We start from the raw sequence: 15,016 nt of genomic DNA, 5'->3' as shown, positions 1-15,016 counted from the left end.
AGTAATGACAGCTGGTTACTGGAGAGGATGGAACATGAGAGAGTAGTAGTTCCGTTGGTCACAGATGTGGCTTTATTTAATCAATACTGATACAGAATTCTAATGCTTCTATTGATACTGAAAGTCTGATTATCCAGGTGTGTATTTATCTACTATAATGACTGTTTCAGCTACTGTGCAATTGTTATAATATACCTGAGGTTGTATGACTTATGTAACGGATTTTTTCCCAAATATAGCTGTTCAGTTTTCTGGTTTATTTTTTTTTCAGCAGTTAACAAGAACGTTTTCTTTTTCAGGGTGGATTACAAGAAGTGGCTGAGCAGTTAGAGCTGGAAAGGATAGGACCACAGCATCAGGCAGGATCTGATTCTTTACTCACAGGAATGGCCTTTTTCAAAATGAGAGAAGTAGGTGGATGTATTGGGTTTATCTCCATGATAGTAACGTGCTGTGATAGTCAGATGGAATTGCTGATTCCAATAAGTCTGCCATATTTTAGGGAGGTCTCTGAAGGGCTTCAGGGGTTCCACTTCTCTTGACAAAAATAAGACCACCTGTGCTTTCCCCAGAGTAAGTGTGAACCAGCCCTGCTGATTCCCAGCTTAGCTGCTCTGAGTGAGTATTGCTTCCCGTTTCCAGACTGTGCCAGGCTGCAGGTATATTAAATAATGACTTTCAGGCTGCTGTGGAAGACGTCCATGCATTTGTTCCTTTACTATTGAGCAAAGCACAGATTAACTGAGGTTCTAAAAGATTGTACTTCAGTCAATTCAAGGTTTGCAGCAAGGGAAATCGGGTCTTACAAGTTTCATATTTCCTTGCTACTTGTCTGCATACAGCAGGAAGATATTCTCCTTTAGCAGAGCAAACAAATGTTGAACAGGCCTCTTCTGGAAAGCAGTTGCACTGGACAAATGCCAGTGCATCTGAACGTGGCATTCAGTGTCATTTACCATGTCAAAACAGATGGCAATAGCAAATGTCATCTTTTAATAAGGTTTAGTATTGTATGCTGGGTACCTACCTTCTGTATAAAGGAGAAAGTGACCACAAGTTTCTGACAAATACTGGTGAGAGAACAGGTCAAAAATAAGTGCTATGACTTAAGCTGGTGTGCTCATCGTAACACGCTGTTCTGCCTCAGCTGGGACCCACAGTTACAAGCGGGCCATGGACTGCAGATGCAATAGAGAGGATTGCGTTTCTGGTGCAGTCCAAGCCCAGCGTGGCTCGCTGCCATCTGCCTGGTATTGTTAATCTTTCACTCTTTAATTTGAAACAAAATCCAGAGCAAATAAAGGGGAAGGGGAAATGTGTGTATGATAAACATAACAAACTGGAAAGGCAGTATCTTAGGCTTGGAGAGGAAAAGGTTGAAACCTATGATTGTTTCTTTAATGAGGTGCCATTTGTGTTAGATGGCAAATTAGCTGCTTGAATTTGTTCACCAAAAGCTGTTATTGGGAAAAGTAGAAATCTGAGGGGGTTTTAGTGCAAAACACTTGTTTAAATAAGCCAACAGAGATAGATTAACTATGATGATTTTTTTCAGTACTTTCAGAGATTCTTTGCAAATACAGTATTTCTAAATAAGGGTACAGCAGTCAGCAGAGGAAATAGATTTAATGTGTATTTTTAAAGCCTCTTCAGTAGAGCTCATTGTTTAACAATAAGTTTGAGTGAAAAAGTTTTGTTTCAATGCTTCTGGAGGTATAAAATGTTGTTACTACTTGCTGTGCTGGAGTTGCAACTTGCTGGGTATTGGAGGGCCAGCCAAAAAGTTACTGATATTTTTTTTTTTTTTTCCCCCCCCCATCAGAAATACTTAAATACTGATACTACTACAGCAGAGCTGTTGTTCTAGGGTTTCCCTACCTGTTTATTTCTTCGAGAGCTGCTAGGGGCTTTAAAACTTTTAATTGAGGTCTCCAATTCCTACAGTACAGAACTTTCTGTTCAGACCATGCTGCTAAGAGCAAAGCTTGAAGGAAGTTTTCAGCTTGTGTGGTATATGCAGTCCTCTGCATTTAGACTGTGTATTGCATTCACCCTGCTTCTGCATGATTCTGGCGATGACTCAGAATGTTAACCACTGGGATATCCAGGGTTGCTGTGAAGTTTTTAGGGTAAAAAATTTTTGCGTACATGTGTGTCTTCACACAATATCAGAATATTACGGGGTTTCATGTGTCTTCCACTGAAAGGTTCTGTTTGCAGTTAAGACTTGCGAGGTGTAAATGCAGTCTTAGTATGGCATTTACTTTAATTTTGCTGTTCCTTATTAAATAAAGTCACCCTCTGTGAGGAGCTAGCTGGAAATGCATCTTTCTGCATTTCTCTAAACTTTGTAATGGGTGTTGTGATCAAACATTGTCCCTGCCCCCAAACCTCTATAGTATACATCAGGGCATACCTCCATTTAAAGACAGAGCATGATGAAAATCACAGCGCTGAGGTGTAGGTAGGGTATGGGCACAGATGAGTGCCAAGCACATGCCTGTTGCAAGAAACTCTGCAGAAATCAGTTGGAGAAATATCTTTGTTGCACTTGCAGAAAAGTGATAACTGATAATACAAAATTATCAACACATTGCATTTGGCCATTTCATCAGGAAAGGTGCACAGGAGGGCTGATTGTATTCCTTGGCAGATTTACTTTAAAGAATCATGTCACGTAGCACATTTTGATAATGTGTTGAGATTAAGTGTGTTACTGTGTTAATTATATTATCTTTTGCGCCTTGGGATTTGGTATCTGATGTTAAAAAGAAAGTAACATTTTAAAGCTTTTCTGTAGTTGTTTAAACTGAGCCTTTTCTTTGCCAATAATTTGTGTCTGTCTTAACTTTTTAGATGTTCTTTGAAGATCACATTGACGATGCCAAATATTGTGGCCACTTATACGGCCTTGGTTCGGGGTCATCTTATGTACAAAACGGCACAGGAAATGCATATGAAGAAGAAGCCAACAAACAGTCATGACATGAAATGAAAGGCCATCTTTTTGACCTCCACGTGCTTGTATATAGGTTTTATCTCTGGTTGAACCCCTTGGACAATAAGGCTTTTTTTCCCCTTTTCTCAGCACTCTTTCTTTTCTGCCTTTCTACATACTAAACCTGACTGTTCTTATCACAGATTTTGATCTTAATATTGATATGTAAAATTTTCTGGATTACGTTTTGGCCTCATAACTAGCCCATTTGTAAAGAAGCATGTATAGAATCAGTGTGGCAGAGAGGAGAAAGTTAAATCATAATGAATAGTCTGGTAAACTTAACTATATTGATTATCTAGTTTTTGTCTCTTTCCCCTCCCGCCTCCAAATTAACTGGCACTGATTGTAACTAACTTCCACTTTCATGTCTGTTCCTTCCAGTATGCAGGCGTTTTAGCTATTCAAGATTGTGGACCATCAAATTTGCACTTTAGAGAGTGACTCTGACTCGGATCCTCTGTTTTATTTGAAGTTTTGTTTTGGTTTTTCTTTTGCCCTCAGCTAGAAAACAATCATCTGCCAAGTTAAAACAGCTTCATGCTGTATTTCCTTGGTATCTCAACCCACAGACCACGACTTGCTGCACAACCTCCGTTTGTTGAAGCACAACAGACTACTGAAATCATAGTAACTGCTGTTATTTTACTAGTGTTCAAGTCATCTTCAGACACATCCTGCACATGTCAACTTCTGGTTGGCTTGCTGCTTTAAAACCGCTCTGTGATGGGGGAAAGAAGCTTGAAAAAACAGCTTTACACCCTTCAGGAAAAGAACAGCTATGACTTTAGCATTTTTGCCAATAAGCATCGAAGGGTATTGGAATAGTAGGAGTTTTGTAATGGCACACTTCCCTTGATTAACTTGCTAGCTTTTATTCTAGTAATGTACACCTCAGATGTTTTTTATGAAGTCATATTTATTATGTACTTGATTTCATGATTTTTGAAAGTAAGTTTAGTTGAAGATAAAACCCAAAGATCTGAAAAAATTACTATTTGATTGAATTAGAAGGACAATTAAATCATGGGGTTTTGTAGTTGCTACGAAGACAGATGTTACAGATATTTGTTGTAAAACAACAACATATAAATAACTTATAGCTAATAAAGTTACCTGAGGAGTGTAATGCTAGTTTATTTTTGAGTATATCTTAGCAATATATTTTAGATATATTGTTTTAAAGGACCCTAAAGTATGTTCTTAACTCTGCATAGCATGTGTACAGAGCAGTTGTGCAGGAAGGATTTTTGGTATTGAATAGCTAAAATACTAGCCTGAAATGATGGAATGTGCAACATTGTGTGCCTGTGTGTGCGTGCGTGTATGTGTGTGCGTGTTTGACATGGAAATCAATAGTAGACAAATCTCCCAAGTGTTCACCAAATTACTCTGTTCTACCTTGTACTTAACAACAAAAAATCAAACACCTTTTTTCATTGAGTTACAATGATGTAACCGGGTGGTCCTTTTTAAACAACAAATAATTTGCATAACAGAGGGTATTTGTTTTTAAAGCTTTTGTAAATAAAGGCCTAAGAAATGTTTTCTTACATAACAACAGACTGGTGGTTTTGTTGCAAAATTTTTCCAGGAATGTGTGTATTTAGCCAATTCAGTTCTGTATTCTGTTTTTTTTAGGCATGATAGTTCTCTTCCAGGTCCTTATAAAATGACTGAACTTGCTGCTCGCTGACTGATTCCACTTCCAGAGCAGAATTCCGTACATGTGTTTCCCATCACTTCATTCCTACTGACCTGAGTTGCAAGAGTGGTAATTATAATGTACAACTGAGGCATCCAAATCCCATTAGTAAGTTGTTTTAATACCATTATCCATTAGATGATGGTGACTGGCTTTAACTTTGGTTATCTTTGGCTTTGGTAACATTGGGACTATCTTAACTGGAAAACAGGATGGATTCTTTTTGTGGCTTATGTGGAAAACTTGCATACGCGTGGAATGAAGAACCCCTGAAGTTTCGATGCATTTGCTTTAAAGTTTAGTAGCTTTGCCTAAAACATACAGATGCAGCTGTCTGTGGGGAACTTTTGAAGGGAATGACTCTTCGAAGAACTTTGGGGTTTTGTTTTTAAGTAACTTTTTAGTTGTGGATGAAAGGAAGTGTTTAGAGGCTTCTAAATGTGTGCCTACGCTAAGTTTTAGTTCAGAGTGGCATGTGCTTTTGAAGTGACTGCTGAGCATCCCATGTGCTGTGCTATGCTTCTCTGTGCTTCCAGTCATGAATATTTCAGAGCTTGGACTCCTTTGGGAGGAAGCTAAACCCAAAGATGCACAACAGGTGTGTGTGTGTCTCTTGTCCCCGCTGCTAATGAGCATGCAGTCTGCAGGATCAGGCTGAGTTTGCTTAAGCCCTAGCCTAAAATTCTCATGAGGCATTTGACTTGAATTCTACTCTTTAGTGTATTTCATGTGAGAAAAGATTTTCTCAAAAGCCACTGATCAGTGTGAAACTAAGATTATGCTTTATTCTGCGTGAGAGCTCTTGGTCTGATCAGCGTAATCTGTTGAGAGTTGCTTACAGCTGGGGGGACATATGTGCATCATTCAGTTTCTGTGGCAAAATTAATTTAGTTTCCATTAGGGAGTGATTTAAATGGTAAACTGTAGAGATTATGAAAAAAGTAACTTCTTATGTGTAGGACTGTTACTTGTAAACTGCAGAGCCTGAAATCTGTTTCCAAAGTGGACAGCTTTAATTGCTTTTGCAAAAATAAATGTGCGTGCACAGTTCCAGCTGTCTAGATATGTACCTTTTTTTGTTCAGAGACAAGAATACTCTTTCCAGGCCTCTGCTCTTTCCAATCAGTTTAAAATACATTGTTGTTTTGAGTAGGTTTGTCAGAAGAAAGGCAGTATCAAAACCTTTGATTTTTTTTTTTTTTTTAGTTATTTGTATTTTTGGCTTTTGGAGTCAGATGCGTAAGCATTTAATCCCTTTGCTCATTGAAATTAGGCAAGAAGGATCTTTTGAGATGGAAGAAAGTAAGGCTGGAACATTCAGAGTAGTTGAGGCTTTTCCCCGTATGAATTTGGGGATGACCTATAACCTCTGACATCCAAGAACTTTCTCTAATCAAATCTGACTGGTTGCTCCAAGCTCGAGAATGCTTAATTCCCTCACGCAGGAAATCAAACAAGTGGGAAGAAGGCTGCATTGATGAGCAAGGAGCTTTTGACTAAAGTGAAACACAGGAAAAGTGTACAGAAGATGGAAGCACGGACAGATGACACTGTCACTGAAGGTTAAGAAAACCAGAGTCTACCTGGAGTCGAATCTGGTGAGGGAGCAATAAGAAAAGCTTCTACAGGGACATCAGGAGCAAGGAAAGATAAAATGTGAGACCACTGCTGAATGGCAGCAGGAGATGTAGTGACAAAGGACGTGAGAAAGGTCAAGGTCCTCAATGCCGCCTTTGCTTTAGCTTTTACTCTTAAGGCTTGCCTTCTGGAATTCCAGGTCTGAGGACAGTCCGGAACAAGGAAGACTTATCCTTGGTAGCGGAGGTTCAGGTTAGGAACATACAAACAAATTGGGCATAAAGAACTTTGGAGGACCTGTTAAGGTGCACCCACCAGTGCTGAGGGAGCTGGCTGATGTCATTGCGAGGCTGCTCTCATTGTCTTTGACTGGCTGTGGTGACAGGATAGTTTCCTGAGGAGTGGAAGATGTCACCCCTTCCTTCAAGAAGGGCAAGGAGAATGCAGGGTGCTGTAGGCCAGTCAACCTCACCTCGATCCCTGGGGAGGTGATAGAGCAGATAGCTGTTCTGTGTTTGGAAGTGGTTTCTAGGATTAAGAAGCTGGTTGGAAGCAGGCAGCCTGGGTTTATGAAGGGGAAATAATTTCTGACTAGCTTGCTGTATTTTACCTTCCTTTTGAGCAGGTATATTGAACTAGATGGCCACAGGTCCCTTCCAGTGCTAACTCTTCCGTGACACTAGAGCACACTGAGTCTACACTTACGTAGCCTGCTCTGGATCCTTGTGTCTGAGGTGTAAGTGTGGGTGTTCTGCACCCCCAAGGTACGTGGGCTTATTGGTCACCCGGAGGACAGCCCACGCAATGAAGACTGGTTCCTTCATGTCGTATAGCACGTACTGGAAGACGTAACGCATGCAGCCAGCCTGTTCTGTTCCAGGTCCATGCTTTGCCTCCTCATGTAGGCTTTTGCTTTTCAATGTTGTTTTTTGCTGAAAGAGCAAGAGATGTGGTTGATTCCACTTTCAGGTAACGGGGCACGTCAAGTTCTTGAAGTAAAAGAGACAGTGTGCCTTGGGGAATGGGTTGCTGTTCCTTAATTTTTTTTCAGTTTAATGTTACTGTATCAAAGATAATTCCACTCGTAGTGCTTGAAATGTGGGAGCCTAAACAACTACAGAGAGCAAGCAGTGGGTCTGAGTAATGTCTTAAAAGGAGGGTTAGTTACGGTGGGAGAAGCTGGTTGATAACAAGAACGTTGAGCTGTATGTATGTCTAGCTGAGAATTATTTCTGCTGGGTTAAAAGTTGTGTTTCTGCTAATTGCCGGCACTGGTGTATACTAATTTTTATGCTGGGTGAGTAACCTTAAACACCGCCTTAAGTAAGCGTGTACTTCAGAACCAAAGTTACAGAATCAAACCTCTCTTTTGAGGTGTCGTCTCATAAACCCACATAGCAGATAATATAATTTTATAGTATTTTCATTTAATAGTTTCAAGTAACCTAGCTTATAAATATTGGTCCTTCAGAAGTCTTGCATTCAGTCATGCTGGCTGAATGTTTGTGAGTAAGAACTTTAACATACTTGTTCAGGTCTATGAAACTCTTGCATAATCCTTTTGCAGTCACTTAGAAAAAATAGGCAATGGGCTAACTGAATCAGCTGGCAAAGTGAGTGTGTTAGTCCAGTGCTCCCTGGTGAGGTGGTTTTAGATATTCCACATGAGGAAGGCTTAATGCTTCAGTACAAACGCACTTAGTTGAAGATAATTTATGTGGGATTTTGATTTAGAGAAGTGATAAGCATTATGCTGAAATCACAACACAACATAGCAATTGTGTATATATGGCTGAATCGCAATACGAACATCATTCCCTTTACCGATCTCTGTGCCATGCTCACCATCAGTGTTGGATGGTCCCAGTTGCCAGGAGGGAACACACGGGGTGAAGCCAGCTCAAGCCCATTGCTCTCCTCGGAGCTGGTTTTACTGGATGTTCAGTTTTTCACTCTGTTGGGCTGGGCCACCTCCACATGCCCCCATGTTGGTGTGGCTGGCTCAGGAAGATGATACTTTCTGTTGATGATTTTGGGGAAGGCCAGCTACGTAACCAGTTGACCCACTCAACTGATACAGCTGTCTGTTTACTGCAAAGACTATCTCTGGTCCCCTTGGTGTTGAGATCAGTTTCTTTGGTGACAGCTGTGGTCACTGCCTACGTTCTTTTCTGAACTTCATGAGCACACCATCCTTGCCTGTGTTTCTTGGAGCTGCCTTCCATTGAAGGGGTTCACTGACCAGTCACAGAATGGAAGTGGCTTCATAAAGCCAAATGTTGCTGGTTTTATTTATTTTAAATGTGCTACATACTAACAAATATGCCATTCAAAGATGGGGGGGGGGGGGGGAACCTTCAAACTTAAGCCCCTGCATCTTCACTTAAACTTCCCAATGGTGTATCTGTTTTTGTTTTGCTGACATGTTTTTAGAGGTTTTTTCCCCCATGTAATTTTTACTTGAGAACATGTGTTTGTGTCCTCTGTTTTAAACTCCCAATTGGGTTCTCAACCTTGAATTAACTAACAACTCACCAGAACTAGTTAAGTGCATTGAAAGGAAGAAATGGATTCTGTAGCGAATCAGTTTGTAGAACTTCCCCGGGAGTTTAAGATTCACATTGTGTTAATGGATTTAGGATGGCAGGGGTTTATGCCAGTTTATTAACTTGTAATTATTCAAAGTAATGAATTTTTTAAATAAAATTGGCTTCTTGAGGTTTTTATTAGACACCACCAACTCAGTGACAGCAAAGAAAGCCAAAAGCCTCCAATGGAGCTACTGGTATTTGTCTGACTACCACAAATTGTAGAGTTTGAACAAGATCTCACAAACAAAACAACTCAATTTTTTTTTTTTATAGGCATCAGTTGTCACAGCATACTTTCCTAGTCATACCATGACGTTCTCTTTTGGCTATATCTGAACTTGTGTACCTTTGTTAGTTTATAGGAGACTGTTTTGGTGTCTTCCTCCCTCTTGCCTGACTAGGTGTAGTAGAGAAATGAGGAGGATTCTCCTGGGTTTTTAGCAGTCTTGGGTTGGGAATGAAATGTGCTTATTGGTGCCAACTGTGAAGATCCAATTTCTGCAGAGGCTTGGATTGTCCTTTTTCTGCCAGCACAGATCAGGCTTCTCTTCTTTTTTTTTTTTTTTTTTTTTTTTTTTTCCCTTCTTTCTTTCTTTCCCCTTTCCTCCTGCCTCTGCTGAAGTGGGAGAATTGCCTTGCCTGAGCCTGCTCTTTCCTGCGTTCATGAGTCACTTGCCTCCATTACCTGTGTTGGAATAATCTTAGGGAAAGAGATGGAGGGAGGCGAGAGGAAGCCTTCCCTTCTCTGCATCAGGTGGAAACTGGCAACAGCTGAACTTTTTGAGCTGCATTACAGAGATTATGCTTTATCTCTTACAGGGCAGCAAATCAGAGCTGTGGTTACAGTTGGCAGTATCTTTTATTTACCTTTCATCACGTAATAGCTGAGCTTTGCAGGTGCTCTGTTTTCCTTCATTCTTGTCCCTCTGAGTCTATCCTGTAGTATCTTCAGTAGTGCTTTATGTGAAGGTTAATTGCTAGTGTGCTTATACCATCACTAAGCTACTGCTTTTCTCTAAACTATGGGTCAGTTTAATCTGGGATACAATAGAGAAAATACCTGGAAATAGGTTCCTGTCATTCAGGCTGTGACACTTGTTTGCGTACAGTCTATTTTGTCTTTGCACCTCTGGCTCCTTCTTAGGTGAACTGAGAATCACCCTGTTTTCAGAAGAAAAAAAGGCAAATGACTTCATAAAATGGTGACTGTCAGGAAGTGTTGGGTCTGTTCCAGTTATGCCAATCAGTTAAACTGTGAGTGTGCAGGAGGTGGGAAAGGGGACGTGGCTCACAGCACACTATTCCAACTGCTGCAATCAAACTGTTGGGCCCATCTGCTTGAGAAGATTACAGTGATCTAAGCTGAAGCATGTAATCATTGCCCCAAATACTGGAAACTACGCAGCCAGATTTCAGGATGACTGAGTTACTGTATCTCAGTGATGGGTGCCATTAGGAAAACTTGCAGAAATGAAGATATTACATCTCTGGAATAAACCTTGGGAGGGAAAAGAATAAAGAGGATGCAGATACCGATTGAAAAGTTCCACTTTGAAATGTACAATCTGTGGAAGGGAAGGGGAAGAGAGAGATGAATGATGATCAAAAATTTAAAAACAGAACAAAGAAAAACTGCAAAGGGAAAGTAGGCAAGGCTTTCCTTGGTTATATCAGATGTCACCTGCTCAAAATTTCGCCCCACAAGGCTGCTGCTGCTTTTCCTGTCTTCTTACCAGGTCACAGATGAACAAGTGCTAGCTGGCTGCAAGGGAAATGGCAACAGCCACCCCCCACCCATACACTATAGCAGTATGTTCTTTTAGTCTTATTTTGGATGAGAATGTTTGCCTATGGTTCAATACAAATATTTATGGAAGGGTTTTAAATAAAAAGTGGGAGAAACTTTGAGCATATCCTGCAGTGACACCTGAACTGGGACGAGTGAGAGGTGCTTTCACCTTTACAGCCCTGGTCCTGCATTTTTAGAGGCCCCAGAGTAGACAGTTTCATTCCACTTGCACCAGGTTTGGATCCAGTGCTTTCCTAGGGGCGACTGTTAGTAAAGTGCAAGGAGGAGTAAGAGTCTGAGAGGAGTCTGCTGGGGGAAGGATGGGAGAGCCCTCACAAAGCAAAGCTGCTGTGGGTGACAACCCTGGTAATGCACTTCCCTTCCTTGCACCTCAGTTCTATAAAGCAAGGTGGGCTTAAGAGCCCCCTATTTTTTGGGACAAAATTCCATCTTGATGGCCTTCAACAGTATCCAAAGGAGTACAGCTCTGCTCTGCCAGCATGAAGGCATGGAGCATTTCACCCATGAAAGACTGAGAAGGCTTCTGTTTCTCCCTTACCCCGTTTCACAGTGTGGGTGCTGTGTGAGGTGCTAGGGATCTAGCAATGGCACTGGGGAGGGAAAACTCACCCAGAAAAGTTGAAGGCAGCTGGTGAAGGGGTGAGAGGGCACACTCGGAGCAGCGATGCTGTTAATGAAGCCGTGTTTGTGATCCTGTTCTGCTGTTCAGGCACGCCGCCAGTAAACTGAAAGCGGTGTGTCCAATGACTACTGTGTACATGAAATGCTGAACATGAAGCATTTATTTATGTGAGCAATACATTAACAAGTGGCAAAGTTATACACTAAATTTATGTAGAAATATATTCCTCCCCCATTCCAGAACACCAGTCAACTGAATCTGGGCAAGAACTCTCAGTCCAAATACTGTTTAACAGCTACAGCATACCACGCACTAAAATAAACTTGCTTCCTTGCAACCTTCCTGAACCCTTGCTTGAAGGCCCTGATTTTAAGTACATAGTTAAAAATAATGAGCAGTGTTTCATTAATTACCTGCCGCAGCTACAGGTTACTAAAGACCTTTCCATCTGCAGCTTAAAGTGGACAGTGTTTTTCTCTCAAGAATTAAAGTGCATAGTAGCAGCTGTGTCTATTTGCTCAGCAGGAGGAGCTTGCCAACATCTAGGTGTTCCATTTTCTTAATAAAAATAGTTCTCTGTGCAGACTCTACCACCAGTACATCAACTGACTTAGAACCACCACTTCTGGTGCAGACATGTATGGGACTTGTTCTAACCTACATATTAAGGAAGCTTCTTAGGCGTGTGAGGGGCTACGATTCATATGGCTGTTTACATATATACAAAATAAATTCAATTGTGTTGTCATTAGGGACTCGGGCCCATCTGAGAGGTCTGTAGAATTTATCCAGCTTACACTGAAGCTTGAGATGCAGTCATACTGCTGGACAATATCAGGGCTATTATTTTGTTTTTAGCAAAAAAGTAGATTAGTAACTGTACAATAGGTAAAAAGCAGTCTTAAAAAAAATACAGAAATTACACAAAAGGCTGTAGTAAAGTGCCTAGCAAGAATATATAAAGAACAGGGGAATCAGTGCAAGCAGACAAACACTGCATCCTTCCTCCCCTTACCTCTTTGCAAATTCTCCTGCGTGCATTGTAACAGCATCAATGCTCAATGACAATATGTCAAAAAGACCCATTTTCACTTTGCTATATAAAGTATTAGAGAGCTTAAAGCCAAGAACACAGTAATATCAGAAATTATACTTTGGAGCACGATTAGCTCACTTTTGTCCATATTCTACACAGTCAGAACTGCAAGGAACCCTCAAAAGCCTGTCGACAGTGCTCTACACAGAGGCACGGCTCGTGTCCACCCTGAGCGCGGCTGCAGTTACAGCCCTCCGGCTCAGCTCTGCTAACATTTACTTCAGAGCTACTGTCATTTCTCTTTCCCCTTCTCCCTTCGTCAGTGTGTTTCCCATGCCTCCATCTGTCTTCTGCTAGAGGGACAGCCTCTGGCTGCATCGAAGCTGCAGATTATTTAGGGCTATTGTGCTTTCCAAGTGCTTTCTGAGACATGGAGAAGCCAGGCATTTCTTGATCCTTTATCCCTGCCCTTTCCCTACGCTGATCCCTAGCGTTACCCAGAGCTCTCAGAGCCCTGGACACAGCCAGGGAGCCTGACATCTGTACTGGAGGGATCCATTTCCATTACAAGTTTTGCTGGGGAAGAAACCTGTACTTTTTCTTTACATAAAAACATGGAGCAAGTAACACTGAAGCTGAATTTCAACTTTTTACTCAGTATTTTCACATGCATGCTCCATGACAAACCACCCTGTGACTAACTGCTTAAAAAACAAGACTCTACAGATGATAGAGAACCTGAAGTGTTAAAAAATATATTTTCCCTCTCCCCTGATTATCCCTTGACAAGTTAGCCTTTAAACAAACACTAATACCAGGTGTAGCTGACAGAACAATACTGAATAAATAGCTGCGAAAAACTTTTGGTTGCTAGATGTCTGCAGGCATCATGTAAACTGTATGCTACCTTCATGCTAGTTTAAAAAAAGGTGTTCTATGTAAAGGGATCCACACTCTGGCACTTCTGGCAAGAAACACGTGTTTTCAGGCTGGTAAAATTTTGATTTTTTTTTTTTTTTTTAAAAAGTAAAATAAATACATTTTCCCTCACTAGGAAAAAAAGCCACATTTGTGCTCCAACAGCTATCACTTAAGTTGTAAACCCAGGAAAGACAAATTTTAAAGTTATCTGCCTGTAGAAGAGTTAATGGTAAGACTTTTGCTTTCTGAAATTGGTCACTTAGTCCTGCTGCCAGTTTTCTTAACAAACAATTGGCATCTTTACACTGCAAGCCAACCTGCTAAGTAACTCAGTTGATAACAGAAGTACTTTTCTGCTCCAACTGAACTAAGCTTAGTCTGAGAGGTTTTCACTTTTTTTTTTTTGACTAGTCTCTATCTAGCCACCTAGAAAGCATAACAAAGTTCCTCCTAAAGTTGTTTCCAGAATAACAATTTGCATTTAAATGTAAACACTGATACCATAAATGTAGTGTATACGAAAGGCACAAGACAATTAGATTTGTGTTGCTGAAAATTCCTTGACTTTTAAGGTTGGTAATGCTATTTATTATCTGGCCATTAAACTCTGATCCTAAGAAAGCTGCTACTTCCTAACTTAACTGAAGGGGGTTTCCTATGTGCAGCAGCTTGGCTTTTTGGTATTGCAATCAAACATCTGTTATCCTGTAAATGCAAATATCACAAGTTATAACAGTAAGTCTGCTTGATCTTACAGGATATTCATTAAGTTATGCAGTAAGAAAGGCAGTGTCTTAAACAATAAGTGGAAAAAGAAATCTGAGACAACTACTGATTAATAAGAAACTAGGATTTTGAAAGACAGTGGCCCTCAGGAACATAGGTTGGTAAAAAGCCTTTTGGATCAAAGTTATGTGCCAACATTAATTTCCTGAATGTGTTAACGGCTCCAAATGAGACAAAAAAATCCCCATTTCAGCACTTCCCTGTATAGATCCCATCAAAATCCCCAGCTCGCCAGCTTCATTTATATATTCCCTATCTGAATGCAGGCTTTTTATCGCTCCACTCACCAGTGACCCACTGTAGCATTCAATTAACAAAGGAGATTTTTTCCCCTCCACAACTTTTCAAACTATCGATAGTGCAGATCTGAGGGAAAAATTGAGCTTTTGCAATGTTTTCCAAAAATGTTCCAAAAATAGTCAGACACTTCACTTGGGTGTTCTTATCTTCAAAAGTCACCTATCAAGCACTCCAAAGAAAATACAGTCCACTAAACCACTAAATTATTTCTGATCAACACTGGCGTTCTCCCAGTTCATAAAGCCAGTAGTGCAAAAATTTGATTTTAAAGTAAACTACTTACAGCAATTTGAATTATCAGGTGAATTTTCAAAACCAAGGCAAGAACATGGACTGATACATAAGAAGGTCACATCTTGTGCTGAATGCTGAAGTAAAACCAGCCATTGAATTTTCACAACTGTAAACTCAGACTCCATTTCTTTGTTTTCATTTCCTAATACTCAGTCACCCTTCACCATTCAAAGTCAGTAACTTTAAGTTGAAACATTTTATATGGTTCAGAAATAGTATGTTTAGTTTCATGTTTCAAGCAGTGACATGGAGACAGCTAATCATCTGTCAGTTTGTTTTCTGAGCACATCCACACAGGAGCAGACAGGAGCAGCTGGCCAACTGGGCTGATATTTGGAAGAATCTGTTTTCCTCCAGCGACAGCTTTTTCTTGAA

At 40.6% G+C, this 15,016-nt stretch overlaps 2 protein-coding genes across 3 annotated transcripts in view; one reads left to right on the top strand and one right to left on the bottom strand.

Annotated features, from left to right (window-relative positions):
- Positions 1-4,556, top strand: part of CNOT7 (CCR4-NOT transcription complex subunit 7) — a 19,896-nt gene extending 15,340 nt beyond the window's left edge. The window contains exons 6-7 of the mRNA XM_040596444.1: positions 300-410; positions 2,857-4,556. Coding sequence (XP_040452378.1) covers positions 300-410; positions 2,857-2,985 — 240 coding nt within the window. The 3' untranslated portion in view covers positions 2,986-4,556. The remainder of the gene's footprint in view (positions 1-299; positions 411-2,856) is intronic.
- ZDHHC2 (zinc finger DHHC-type palmitoyltransferase 2) overlaps positions 3,307-15,016 on the bottom strand; it is a 43,930-nt gene continuing 32,220 nt past the window's right edge. For both annotated transcript variants that reach the window (XM_040596426.1, XM_040596435.1), the window contains one exon: positions 3,307-15,016. The gene's annotated coding sequence lies outside the window, so the exon portion shown is untranslated.

This window comes from Falco naumanni, chromosome 1, assembly GCF_017639655.2.
Source record: "Falco naumanni isolate bFalNau1 chromosome 1, bFalNau1.pat, whole genome shotgun sequence".
NCBI lineage: Eukaryota > Metazoa > Chordata > Aves > Falconiformes > Falconidae > Falco > Falco naumanni.
The sequence above is the reverse complement of the archived record's forward strand: the minus strand, read 5'-3'. Positions and strand labels throughout refer to the sequence as shown.